Source organism: Xenopus tropicalis, chromosome 3 (assembly GCF_000004195.4).
Source record: "Xenopus tropicalis strain Nigerian chromosome 3, UCB_Xtro_10.0, whole genome shotgun sequence".
Lineage (NCBI taxonomy): Eukaryota > Metazoa > Chordata > Amphibia > Anura > Pipidae > Xenopus > Xenopus tropicalis.
This window is the reverse complement of record NC_030679.2, coordinates 121,351,682-121,365,908: the sequence shown is the minus strand read 5'-3', so window position 1 is coordinate 121,365,908 and position 14,227 is coordinate 121,351,682. Positions and strand designations below refer to the sequence as shown.

Sequence of the window (14,227 nt, the reverse complement as noted above, 5' to 3'; positions counted from 1 at the left end):
ATTAACAGGTCTGTATTTGTGGGAAGGCGCTAAGGCTTGGGCTTAGGGCGGCATGAGAATAGGTTTTCTCTGGTTAGAGAATCTTGCTGTTCTGAAAGTAGGAGTGTTTAGAAGTAATAGGTTTTTTTCCATTCCACTGGTCTATCTCACTTATTGGAGCAAATAGGAAAGGATAGGAAAGGCTGTCCTTGTATTGGTAATGTGAGTAAGATCTCTTAGAGCAGAAAGCCTACCTGTCTGTGTTAGGTGCTCCCAGAGAGACTGGGGGTCTGTGGAGTCACTGCAATGAGCAGGGAAACTGCAGAAACTGAGCAATTCCCCGCAACCCCCCAAGGAAAGTACCATGCGTACAGGGGCCACCCTAAAACTACACTTATCTGGGATCTTCAGCCTCCAGCTTATCAATAGCATACAAATTGCATTCTCTAGTATGCATAAGTGTGAGAATAAGTGTATACTGAAGTCACTGTGTGTATGTTATGCTTACAGCACATCGATTTAAGCATGTCACCCTTGTCTTATGTCTGAAGAACACCAAGCATCATATATTTATAGAGAGAGAAGTCAAATTTCTTCACCTGCATCCAAATTGAATGAGCAGTGCTTTGTGTATGGGGCTCCTTAAATAGTTTTTTAAATGCACCCTTGCCAAAGAGGAATTCGGTTAGGTTAGCCAGTCAGAGAGCTCCAAAGGTAATTTCTGTGTGTGTAACTTATTATTTTAGATTCCCAGCACCTTGAGCCATAAGGCTAATATACTTTTTTTGAATAACAAAAATATGTGAAAGGCAGCTAGGAAAAGACTTGACATGTTCCAGAGCAGCACACAGTGGCAAACACACACACTAGTACACACACAGCATACATATTGTGCACATGATTCATGAGCGAGACTATAAGATTTCTTTGCAGTTGCTATACTGACCTACAGACAGGGTTGCAGTTTGATGTTGATCTCAGCAGGCAGAACGTGGATATGGAGACAGCGTCAGGTCCCGTGCCGGGGCTGAGCCTTAGAAGCAGTGGAAGATGTGACCCGAGGTATGACAAGAGATGCGGAACACACAATTATTTCTGAATCTTCCAACAAAGTGTTTGATCTTTTGTAACTTGTCAGCGAGGGCTCAGGGTTGCCTTGTGATGGGAGCACTGCTTCTCACCTCGCTGCCACTAGCTTTGCATTGCTAGCTTGCAGGTTGAACAAACGCCTTATTATTAGCTATTTTAGCTTCACAAGAAAAATAAAGCACACTTTTTTTTATCAGGTAGCCACAACAAAATCATTTTGGTTTTTAACCAGAGTAATGTGTTTAAAGAGTAAGTCAAATATAGTTTAGAGCAGGCCGGGACCTGCAATCTGTGGGTATTGGCAAATGCCAGAGGGGCTGCTGTAAGATGCCATAGCCAGGCACTGTTTAATGGGCTGGTGGGGGTTAGTTTGGGCCTCTGTGTATTTAGAATACAAGGGCCTATTTTGAATCCCAGTCCAGACCTGTGTTAAAAGGCTAAAGTGCTACATTGCACCAGTGCCATTACCCATAGCATCCAATTAAATCTTATAGCAGACTGATCAAACTAATTGCTTATTGGTTGCTATAGAGATCTTCATTGGTGCAACTTATTATTTTATTTAAAAGCATGGGATGATGGGAAACTTGGCAGTGGCACTAGCTTTTCCTTCTGTGCTGAGTCCTCCAGTATTACACAGTCACAAAGATTTAGGTGCAACCTGATACATTCGGTGCTTACCTGCGCCACAATAAGTACAGCTGGATAGGAAATACAGGTCTGTGTTAGTACCTGTGTTCCCCTGTGCCAGAATGCATAGGTCCAGCGCGGGGAAACGCAGAAGGAAACACTGTTGTAATACCATGTAAGAGGCTCAATAGCAAACGTGCACTTTATGTCGCATTACATTGTCAGCTGGTGATAATAAGCCACATCTGAAATAATGATCCTTGTGCCATAATGACCAATGAATATACAAATATGCTGCTTTGATCGGCTTAACAATAAATCAGTTGAGCCTGGCATGTCTAAATCGGATTTCTGAGGCTTGGGTGAAAAGCACATGAAAGCCCTGAGATGGAAAAGTTATTGAAGGGAATGACAATATAGTTCCACTAGAAACGGCTGAATTCTTAATGTATTCAAAACCTACTGCAATTTCACCTTTATATCAGCTTTTGGTATTTTATAAATTGAGCAATTTTCTCATCATTATTTATTTTGTATGTTTTTTCAACTCATTTGCATTCCATTTCTGCCTAGTTACAGCCTGCCAATGGAAAGGCCATGTGGCTGTTAGGGTCACCGACCCTGGCAACAAAAATGCAGGTTGGTTCTTTTCCTTTTCAGGCCTGTTTCTGGGAATCTCCCATTCTAGCTGGGCTAATTAAACCCTAACAACTCCATAGCAGTTGAGTCTGCAAAACCTGAGAATAAAAAAATATTAGTAAATCTAATTTAAAAAAGGATGCAAGAGTAAACTGCACCAGCTTATTTGGCAACACTTTTTTTTGTTCTTATCTATTATTTACCAGCCATGCGTTTTGTTGGTCTCTGCAAGATTTCAAGATTTGTCTTTGTTACTCTGCAGTTTCACACAAATGACTCTTACACACACAGTCATTCTGCCGCATTTCCATAGCATGGAAAAAAAATATATTTGTATATTTACTTACACTATATGCATTATTTAAATTGTGTAAATTAATTTATTTCAGTCTTGGAATTGCAGAGAGCAGGGAGGTGCTATTTTGTGGAACCAGTTATCCAGGCAAGCTTTGTATCATCCTAAAATCTTGTGTATATGTCAAAATGGGGAGACCTGGTGCCCATACCCATGCACAGGCTATACCATTATAGATAAAGAGGACAGAGCAGGAATGTGCAGTGTACAAAGTACAGAAAAACCCTTTGCTCTTTGTTTTGGAGTGCAGAGAATAGAATACAGCATAGAGTAGGCAGTACTCTATCCAAGAGGGGCAGGCAGGGGAAGCACGTAGGCACCACCCCGGCCCCAACTGTGCGTCATTCAAGTTAGGGAGCAGCAGTTATGGTTATACTTAAGTGATATGGTGTGTGCATCCAATGATACTCTGCTGTGTGGTAAAACTTATTGTAAAGCACTTTTGGGGACACTGTAGAGTATGAGATTAAGTAGAAGTAGTGCAGTACCCTTATTAAGGGCAACGTGAGACGCTCCTATTGATCCTAGGCTATGGTGTGAAGTATTATGGTCTGTAATGTGATAGGCTGTTGAGGGTAGTCAGTTCTATACATGATAAACTGAAAGGGTTGTAAAAGTTTGGGGCCAAGCTTGGCATCTTTGCTTTAGCTGCAAAAATACTTTAACAAAGACAGCTGCACTGGAGCAGGGCCAAGGAGTTCTAATAAACCCTTTCATCCATGGGTTCAAGCAACTACCAGTAAGTGCCATTGTGATAGTTGGATAGAGTTGGAGTGCACAACTTTTTATCTTATTAAAGTATTCCACTACAACCAATCAGAAGTTAGCATTCTCTGGTCAGCTGCTTGAAGGGAAAGAATTGATTGGGTGCAAACTTCACATAAATACAACTTGTGCCTACAAGTTGCCTCAGTATCTCTTCAGTTTCATGCTAAGCTTCTGCACATCTGCTGCCTAGGAGTGCAAAGACTCAGATCTGTCAGAAACAGAAGATGGATGGAGTTCTGCTTTAAACACTGCTGTGCCCAAGGAAGGAGAGTGGTTCTGCTGGAGCAAACAGTATTGGGCACCTCACTGCTTAAGCTTGAGGCGTCAAACAAGGTCATGTCGCTCAAAGCGAGACATGATGTTCTCTTTAAATGGAATTTCATGGAAGTATTCTGAAACTTTTTGTAATGAGACTTATCCCTTTATGTTAGTCCCGAGGCTCCGAACATGCAGATCGGGGATCTTGGTTGGCACGGAAGAGGCAGTGTAGGGCATCCTGCTGGGAAATTGATGGATTTCCCTTCAGTTCTGCATGCATTTGGAAACATCATTAACCACTGTACTGTCATTGTGTTTTGTAGGAGTCTGGAGGAGTGAAGAACACACTGTGTGGGTACCAGACCCTGGATAAAGAGGTATTGTGCTTGTAAACAGAATCAGCCCCAGAACACTAGAACAGTATAACATCAATTATGAACGTTATATTAGGTTATTCTATTATAAATGCTCATATTATATAAAGTGTTTAAGTGGAGCAGACTTACAAACTGCTCATGACTGTATTGAAGCTGGCAATGGCATAACATAATGGCAACGCAACTCTTCCCAACAGCAAACTATTTCTATAACTAATTCCTAAAGTTGTATTTTATATTCTTGGCTCCTCCAATAGCCACTGACTCTGTTAACTTTACCATTGGCAAAGTCTTTTTATATGCTCATGGAACTCTGGGGTGACTTCAAATATCCTTATATTTTAGAACAAAGAGTTCATTATAATACATATATATAATACATATATAATAGTGGGTCATGTGACATGATTTACATCACTAAGGGCCAGTTATAATTGGTCACATCACTATATACCATTTATAAAAATATATTTTACAAGGTATTCATAGCTCATGCATATTATATAGGGAATATTGCACCAGTATCATGATACATGCATATTGTACAGGTTATTCGTGTATTTTGATTATTACAACCTTATAAAATAAATCCTTTTAAATAGAGCTTAGCGATGTCATCAGTTGTAAACCGGGATTAGTCATGGAAGTCACTTGTATCACATAACTCACTGGCAGTTTTTATTGTAAAGGTACTCCATGGTGGTTTCTAATATCCTTATATTTTACATGTTCATGTATTATGGGTAATTGTTGTTATATTATTGATGTTGTTAATATTTTTGTGTTTAACTTTCAAACTGCGGTCTTACTTCAGCATTGCTACAGTTTGAACAGATTCCGGTTGGGTTTTTCCTTTATAGTATTGCCACTGGGTATCTGTTCTTTGTAAATGTATGAGCTTAGGGGCTGATCACAACATAAACACGGACTAAAAGAAATGTAAACCCTAAAACAACCGAATGTAAAATTGATCAGGGCACTCTTCCAAGCAATTTTGCTATTAACATTTTCTTTTCTGTATTTAAGATATTAGCAATTTTTTAACTAATTATTAATGACAACAGTGCCACCTGCTGTCCATATAGGAAAACTGGCTACAGTCAGCTGAAGTCTTGTAATGTTGCTGTGCTTAGAACTGACCAAAGAAACATTTAGATAAATCTATCTGCTCACAAAGTTCCTTTTTGAGGCAGCAACATCCCAAGACTTTCCTTATCTCACTAAATCAGTCGGCTGCAATGAACAGTGGGTGGCGCTATTTTGAATTCATTATATTAGCTGTTTCAAACACTGTTACTATATTAAAACTAGAGTGAAAATAATTATTGTAAATTGAAGAAGTGCTGAGAAGAGCACAGTGGACGACAATTCTTTGTGTCTATTTGTTATTTGTTATAGATATATGCAGTAATGAAGGCACCATCATTCAGAAAAGCAATGACTAAAGCCCATAATGCCTCTTTAATTCAGGAAAGGCCTCCTAGCACTGTATTATGGAAATACCTTTAGGCACTATGCCCATATACTTAACTGAGCATATATAACTATAGGTAATTGAAGTCCAAATAATCTGTGCTTTTTAATAAGGCATGGTCAGTTTTCCCTTTACATTGAAGGCAGGAGTTGAGCAGAGACAGGCTGCCACTAAAGCACCTTAGCTTCCCAGTAAAGCCATTCAAAATTTAATATACTAAGCTAATGAGATAATTAGTACCAATTGACCTTGGCTCATTAGTCACATTTTTCCTGGAAATTAAAATGCATTCATTTGCTCATACCAACCGGTGCTAAATGGGCACATGACATTAGCTGTTAAAATATATGTGGGCTCATGAAATGCAACGTACAGTAGCACAGAGCAATATTTTTTTTTACCACAACAACATTCTTCACCCAGAATTCCAGAGTTTTTTGATGCACTGCAAACTTATTGCTAAAGTCATACATGTTTTGTAAATTTGGTGCAAGTTGCCTCAACAACGATGTGGGGGTTCCCATAGCCACAGTGTCAGGAATTATCAGGTTATTTGCGTGCAATGTAACTGGCACATTTGGTAGCACCCAAGCAGTGATTCCAGTGCTCCATATGTATCAAAGCAGGCACAAGATCCTTCTTGAGTGAGATTTATTTGTACCCAACGTTGTTCCTTCAAATTGTAAATGAGTCCTGTACTCATCTTGGCTCCCGTGCTGCCATCTACTGGAAATGCCTCTGGGCTCTTAATGGCAGTGGAGCTGTTTTGTTTGATGACCCCTAACGCAGGAAGCTACTTGTCTCGCCTCCGTTACCAATCACTGCTAGCAGAAGCACTGGGTCATTATTATTTCAAGAAGATTGTTGTCCCAGTGCAAGTGCCAGAGAGCTAGTATTCAATCAGGCGATGTGTTATGGAAGCCTCGCCACCGGGGAGAGACTATGATGGGAGAATAATTATGGTAATTTATGCCGCTTGCATTATTCTGATTAAATCAATTTCAATCTCAGTATAGATATAACCGACCCAAAATGCCGTATGACTTCCCAATTGCACAGAAACAATTTCATATCTGACCATCAATCCACACAAAGAGAAGCTGGGTGGGCCCAAGGGAAATGAGCACCGTATAAAGCAAAATTTGCATTAATAGAAAAGGAGAGTTTATTTGGCTAAATAAAAGAAAAATGCCCCTATTATATAAACCTCCCCTCCCCCCCCCCACAGAAGGATCAACCTGACCCCTATCCATATTTACATAAGAGAAACTAATGCAATGCAGAATCAATGCACATAAACTGAATAAGAAATATGTAGGGTCTATATTGCAATAAATACCCAGGGTTAAAGGGAAAGAGGCACAAAGCCAGCTTTCTACTTTCCTAATGTGGGTCAGTGACACAGGGGGATCATACAGAAAGGGCTGAATTTCATGGACAGTTGTCTTTTTTTTTCAACCCAGATACTGTTTAACACTATAGATAGATATATTTAGTGACAGTTTGCAGTTGGTCTTTGTTTTGTACATGCGGTTGCCAGGACTTGCTTTCCTTAACGACCAGGAATAGGTTTGATCAAAAAGGAAAAGGCCTTAGAAACATAAGCAATAAGACTAGAGTGCACTCTCTGGGGAGGGGGGGGGCAGTCAAAGAAGATCAAGTTTAACAGTAGTTGCTATTCAATTGTTGGTTTCAGGAATATTCACATTGAGATAAATTCTTTTCATATATTCCTCCAACCCAGTGCTGCCTCCTCCTTCAACCTTTCTGCTCTTTTGCCTTCTCCCCACAGAGACTGGAAGTCCACAGTATTATCCATGTGAGAGGCTGCATCCATGCCGTGGGCCTGTGGCTCGGTGATAACTATGGCGTGACAATTGGATTAGTATTGGCTTTGCTTGCACCCCAGGTAATGATACACCATGTTCCTATCTGTGGCTAACCAACAAAGAAGTGGGTAGAACCCAGCAGTAGGAAAGAACTCTGTGTGACAAGAAGTTCAAGCTTTTGTATTCTATTCATCCTTTACCCATCCATACATCCTAGTATGCCATCATCAGTCAATCATTGGCCAGCCTGCATTTTTGTAACATTCCTTTGTTACCTTACCAAAGCCCGTTACTTGTTTGTAAACTAGAGTTACCAGCTGAATGGAATTTCTTGGAATTGTGGTAGAACAGGAGCTAGGTCTCTGGTCTGTGTCTAGGCTTCCTATCATTACTGGTTCCCTGTCCTGCAGGTATCTATACGGGTCAGGAGATGCACCATTGGACAAAATGATCTTCTCTTTTGTTAGGGAATCAGTCAGCCTGTAGACCCTTCTTGCTACTATATGCAGCCACCAAAAGGAGAGTTTGCTTCTCCATAACCACATTAAACTGTACTGCCCATGTACAATTCATGTGTTTTGCCATGGACAACAATTCTTCCGTATATTCCACTGGGGATGATTTGGAGGGGTTGAACTTGATGGACTTTTGTCTTTTTTTCAATCCAATAACAAGCACCTAGTGTTGCTTTCTATTAGAGGAGGGAAGTCAAACAAAGCCATCACCTTTGTACTAAAGCTTATTGCAAGAAATGAAGCATTTATTGTTTTTTTTTGTTTTGTTTTTTAACTATAACAATTTGCATCACGCCTGTCAAGATATAGATATGATTTCTGTGCCTGGGACTGCACTGATTTACATTTCATCTTTAGAACTAAATAAGAGCAAGGGTCATAGTGCAGAAGTCCTTTAGTGAGTGTGTACACATGTTCCAAGGGCTCCATACATATGATACAATAATGTTATGACAGTAAACCTGTGTGGTTTGGCACAGATGTCCCTGGTGCCCGTATGCATTGCTATATGTTCCTTGTTGCATACCTATCCCCACAGAGCCTCATGAAAGAAGAAACCCTTAGGCAGCTGTGCACAAATGCCCACCTCCTGTACCCCCTCAACACAAAGTTCTCAGTAAGGAACCAGTTCTGGGCAGCCCCCTGCATTGCACATTGCACCTGTGGCAGCTCTATAAAGGGAACCTCTGAGACATGCAGTGTGGTCACATCTGTAACAAATGAGAATACATATGGCACTCAGGGCACCAAGAGAGATCTTCAGCCTCGCTGCCACTGGCTATGCCAGCTTATGAATAGAAATTGATTTAATGTATGTTAATTTGTTCAATTAAACTTAATGCTGGGGCGCCTAAACTCCCGCTGTTGATTTAATTTGCCTACTTAGAGCTGCCAAGCCAAATGCTGAGTAGGATCAAGAGAGCGCTAAGCAGGTGCTGGGATTCAATTCACCTCCCAATACAGACAGGCTAAAAAGCTAACTTTAATCTGTTAACCCCGCAAACGTCCATGTCCCACCTCTGGCTGATTTAGGAACTAAAGGGTTAACATGCCAAGTTGTGGCCAGTCCCAGCTGTACATTCATTATTCATCACTGCTGGGACTTAACCCTTCCATTATCTTTCTTAAGAGTTGGCAAATGTCTGGGCTTATGTATGATCTTTGTGATATTAAGCCTAAAGACTTTAAAGGATGTTGTGCTATGAACCAATTATCCCTCCATTTTCCCTACCACCACCTATTTATCAAACCCCTTCCCAACAATCCATTCATCTATTGATCCTATCAATAAAGAACTCCATCTGTATCAAGCAATACATTTTAGTTTTATTATTATCCATTCATCAGAGATGTTAGTTCATTAATTACTCTGCTTGCTTAATAAATAAGAATAATAATAATACAATAATTCATAAATTACTCTGCACTCTTTTTAGGTAAATCAATTGCTTTTTCAATTAAATGCTCCATTTACTTAAAGTTTATAGCAATACATAGTTTGCTTTACATAGAGACATGACCATGTGTACAATACATACCACCCAGAAATAAGAAGTAAGTGCATACTCTTGGGCAAAAAGAGAATTTTCCCAACCTTTCATCACAAGCCTTTGTCGGGGGAAATTCCCTTGTGCCGACACTTTGGGGTTATTTTCATTGGCCCATGTACGTAAAGCTTTGCAACCCACTGTATATGCTAAATTGTTGTATTGCTACAAACTTTAAGTACATTGAGCATTAAATTGTAAAAGCATTGTTAAGAGTTTAGAGTAATTTATGAATTATCATGTATTTGTCCCCCTCTTAACCGCAGAGGTGGTATATACTCCAGCCCCTCATTTATCTGTTTAAACTGACACTGAGGCAGACTGGATTTGGCATTTGAGTGCCCTCCCCTTATTGTATTTATTTGGGAGTCCTCACGTTTCCATCTGCATTTTGTATTGTTGATGACCTGTCTCCATCTGTAGTCTATATATTAAATATCCATCTATATGTCCTTCTCCAGTTGGCCATCCCTGCAACTGTTAATAAACAATCCATTTATGGGGCCATGAGTCATCTAACAGTCATCTACTATTGATCATCCATAGGTTCAATGCTACCCACTGTCTATTATCCACTCCCTACCAATTTATCCTTCAGCCATGCATCAATCTTCTTTTCAACCCTGTATTTGTAAGCCAAGGGCTGTAAGCCCTATTTTATATTTAGCAGCCACAGATCAATCCATCAGACCCAACTAAACCACTAATCCTTCTCTTTCTATACACATACTAATCATTGCACCATATGTAAGCTCCACTCTAACCTTTCTTCTACTCTTTCCTCTCCCGTAGGGTCTTGGAATTGGCCTGTCCTATCTTTTTTGGCAGAAACTGAATGATATTTGCTCATTTGATGATGTGGATTTCAGACTCCTGAAGAAATATTCATTCAAGGATCTAGATCTAAATGGTGCTGGGTGGTGCCTGTGCCTTCCTCGTGAGGATGGATACCTCCCTGTTGATCAGGGCAGTGATAATGCTGGATTTCAACTATGATAATGAGAAAGTAGCTGCAGATATGTGTCAGCATTGCTGGGGGGACTGAGTTTAGTACTAGTAAATACTAGATATTCCCTTAAACTCTGACTAAGTAAGATATATCGGCTCTGAACATTTCAAGGAGGTGGAGGAGACAGAAGGTGCATATGCTGGAATCCAAACCTCAGGTGATATTATCATATAGGCAGCACCAAAATTATCCTACTCATGCAGTTAATAAATGGCCTTTACAACTCCAATGGGGAACATGCGTGTATAACATGCATCAGCCATAGTTATGTAACTTTCTCCAATTGCCAAGAACCAAGAAGAGTATCTTCTTTTCAACTTACATATTATGTGTTTACAGTGCTGGCTTTCTGTTACCTATGGGGGACAATGTTTTGGTTCCATGTGCCATAGAGAGAGTAGCTCAATCCTTTAATCTAGGGAAGGAAGTTGCTTGAGGTTGGTATTTTTGAGTTCTTACTGAAGTGATATGAATCACAAGGCTGTGATTGGCTGATGAGCACCCTTTGACTTTATGTCCTTTACAAGTTGGTAAAATCCTAGTTTTAGATACTGTATTTTCTATTTGTTTTATACCTTCCTCACCCAACATAATTTTACATGGTGAAAATGGACCTAAAATAAGCTAGGTTAGAAGAAGACTGACTAGTTAAACACTGTACTTGTGTTGTTCATACTGTAGAACTGAGACTGACACTTAAGTGCTCCTATGAGTACACACTGTAGTAGATATGTAAGTTTTTCACTATTCCCCCCAAGTGCTCTATATTTCTGTTCTGTATTGTGAGTTGCATGAAAATGGGAAACTGACAAATTAGAAAATAATTCAAAAGAAATGATGCTTTTTGTTATGCCACGGGGGGGGGGGGGGGGGGGCGCTGCCCTGCCCCTAGTACTACTTACATATATCAAGTGTAGCACTTAGGAGGAGTTTGCCATTTTAAATGTTGTGCACTTATGTAGAGTTTTTATTTCTAATTTAATGTAGTTTTACCAAATTAGTTTCTCTGTTTAGCATTTGTTTACCGTGTGTTTGTTAACATAAAGTAGGCAGGCTGTATGAGTTAGCCCTGGCTAATAGCAGCCTCCCTTCAGGAAAACAATCGACATTGCCATGTGAGTTATGGCTGCCGACATTCATGTCCTTTCCTACCTGCCCTATAGAGTAACCTGCGCATGGAGGATTCAGTCAGTCGACACTGCCCATCTTTGGAACCATTGCGGTGCCTTCAGGTTATGTTATGCTGTGCCTCCATGTGAAGAAAGTAAGCTTATACTCATAAAATTCCTGTTGTGCTGGAACATAACCATAAAACTTTTTATACAAAAATTATAAACTATATTCACATGTATGTGAGTTTTATACACAATCAGCATGTGATAGATCTCTTTTCAATTTGCAAGCCAAATCTGGAGTCTGACTATAGCTGTACTGTAGCGATACATTCCACCCCAACCATTGCTCCAGCGCCCAGTTGCATTTAATAGATGCGCCATAAGTTATAATGGTGACACTGCTCAGTTGAAATCTGTTGTGCATTTCTAGCAAAAACTGTGTTGCTATATAGGAGACTCCCTGTACATGACACCTTTTGGCCAGTACATCCATGTCTTCTTGCAATTGGCCAAACACAAAACATCTACAGCGAAAAAATCCAGACTGTCCCTTATTGTGGCTGCTGTTTCATTGGCAAATGCTTAGAAGCAGAGGCCAATGAAAGGGAAATGTTAGGGCCCTTACAACATAAAGCTAGGATTTGTGTAGGCATACTGACATGATCCTGTTAAAACCGGAATGAGTCATTATAACTTGACTAAACTAGATTCTAAGGGGGTGTTTGGAGTGCACCCACCCTGTACTGTTATTATCCCTAGACATAAAGCCACTAAGGGACATAACCAAGGGTGCCTCATATAAAGCTACAAGGAGCATAGGCCAAATAGATGGAACCACTAAATGAACCATAATAAAGAATAACCCCACTGGTTTGTGCTTTTAAGTGTATCACCGTAATCTTTCATCATAGTTATAGCCCTGATCTACGCACAGATCGATAGGAGAATCTAAATGACATATAAATATGGCAGCCCTTCATTAGATACAATCATGTGCATGTCAGAGAAAATACCATTTGTGTGAATAAAACCTTTGTATGGGAATGCATTGTGTGGCAAAAAGGTTCTAAAATGTAGCATTGTGTCATTTTTTATTGTTTTCTGTTTAATGGGACAATTGTACCATAGAGTGGTATGGAGTATACACAAATTGTTAGTGTACCTAGAATAGACAGAATTGGGGGGGCTGTAAGGTCAATACTGCGTTTGTTCATGCTAAATACTTGAGCTTGGTGCAGAGGTTAAGGCCAAGTAGCAACATTCCGGGTTTATTAACCTCTCCTTACCAAAGGGACAAATACCTTATCACAATGCAAGGGATGATTATAGCGCAACATTTAGTTTGAAGCTTTTTTTTATTTGTATAATGAGTTAGATTAGATTTAATTTATTTGTTGAACAGTGTGACTTACATTAGGTACCTTTTTTAATGGAGGTATTTTTATGGATACAATTTTTTTACAATAAAAATAAATGAAAGAATTTTGCCAAGAAATGTGTTTGTTTTCAGTTGGTGAGAAATTGGGTGAATGAATGGTGTGTGTGTGTGTGTGTGTGTGTGTATGTGTGCAAATGGAAGTGTGGCTTATTTGTGAACAATGGGCATATTTGCCCATGGACAGTAACCCATAGCAACCATTCAATGATTGGCTTGTTTTAGCCAGCAGGTTGAACAATGGAAGTACACATTTGATTGCTTGCCATAGGTTACTACACAGATGCAAATTTGCCCACAGTTTATAAAAAAGATCCACTGAGTGAGAGGGCAAAGCAAATTACTAAATGAAGCCATAGAACATAGAAGGAAGTCAGTGAGTGAAAAAGCATGGAGGCAGAACATAGAGGGAAGTCAATGAGTGAAGGAGCATGGAGGCAGAACATAGAAGGAAGTCAATAAGTGAAGGAGCATGGAGGCAGAACATAGAGGGAAGTCAATGAGTGAAAAGGCATGGAGGCAGAACATAGAGGGAAGTCAATGAGTGAAAAAGCATGGAGGCAGAACATAGAAGGAAGTCAATGAGTGAAAAGGCATGGAGGCAGAACATAGAAGGAAGTCAATGAGTGAAGGAGCATGGAGGTACAACATAGAAGGAAGTCAATAAGTAAAAAAGCATGGAGGCAGAACATAGAAGGAAGTCAATGAGTGAAAAGGCATGGAGGCAGAACATAGAGGGAAGTCAATGAGTGAAGGAGCATGGAGGCACAACATAGAAGGAAGTCAATAAGTAAAAGAGCATGGAGGCAGAACATAGAAGGAAGTCAATGAGTGAAAAGGCATGGAGGCAGAACATAGAAGGAAGTCAATGAGTGAAGGAGCATGGAGGCAGAACATAGAAGGAAGTCAATAAGTAAAAGAGCATGGAGGCAGAACATAGAAGGAAGTCAATGAGTGAAAAGGCATGGAGGCAGAACATAGAGGGAAGTCAATGAGTGAAGGAGCATGGAGGCACAACATAGAAGGAAGTCAATAAGTAAAAGAGCATGGAGGCAGAACATAGAAGGAAGTCAATGAGTGAAAAGGCATGGAGGCAGAACATAGAAGGAAGTCAATGAGTGAAGGAGCATGGAGGCACAACATAGAAGGAAGTCAATAAGTAAAAGAGCATGGAGGCAGAACATAGAAGGAAGTCAATGAGTGAAAAG

At 40.0% G+C, this 14,227-nt stretch overlaps 1 protein-coding gene across 2 annotated transcripts in view; it reads left to right on the top strand.

Moving 5' to 3' along the window:
* Window positions 1–13,066, top strand: part of LOC101730599 (tetraspanin-15) — a 66,687-nt gene extending 53,621 nt beyond the window's left edge. For both annotated transcript variants that reach the window (XM_018092489.2, XM_018092488.2), the window contains exons 6-8: window positions 4,042–4,095; window positions 7,362–7,478; window positions 10,253–13,066. In XM_018092489.2, the coding sequence (XP_017947978.1) occupies window positions 4,042–4,095; window positions 7,362–7,478; window positions 10,253–10,456 (375 nt within the window). In that variant the 3' untranslated portion in view covers window positions 10,457–13,066. The remainder of the gene's footprint in view (window positions 1–4,041; window positions 4,096–7,361; window positions 7,479–10,252) is intronic.
* Window positions 13,067–14,227: the final 1,161 nt, after the last annotated feature.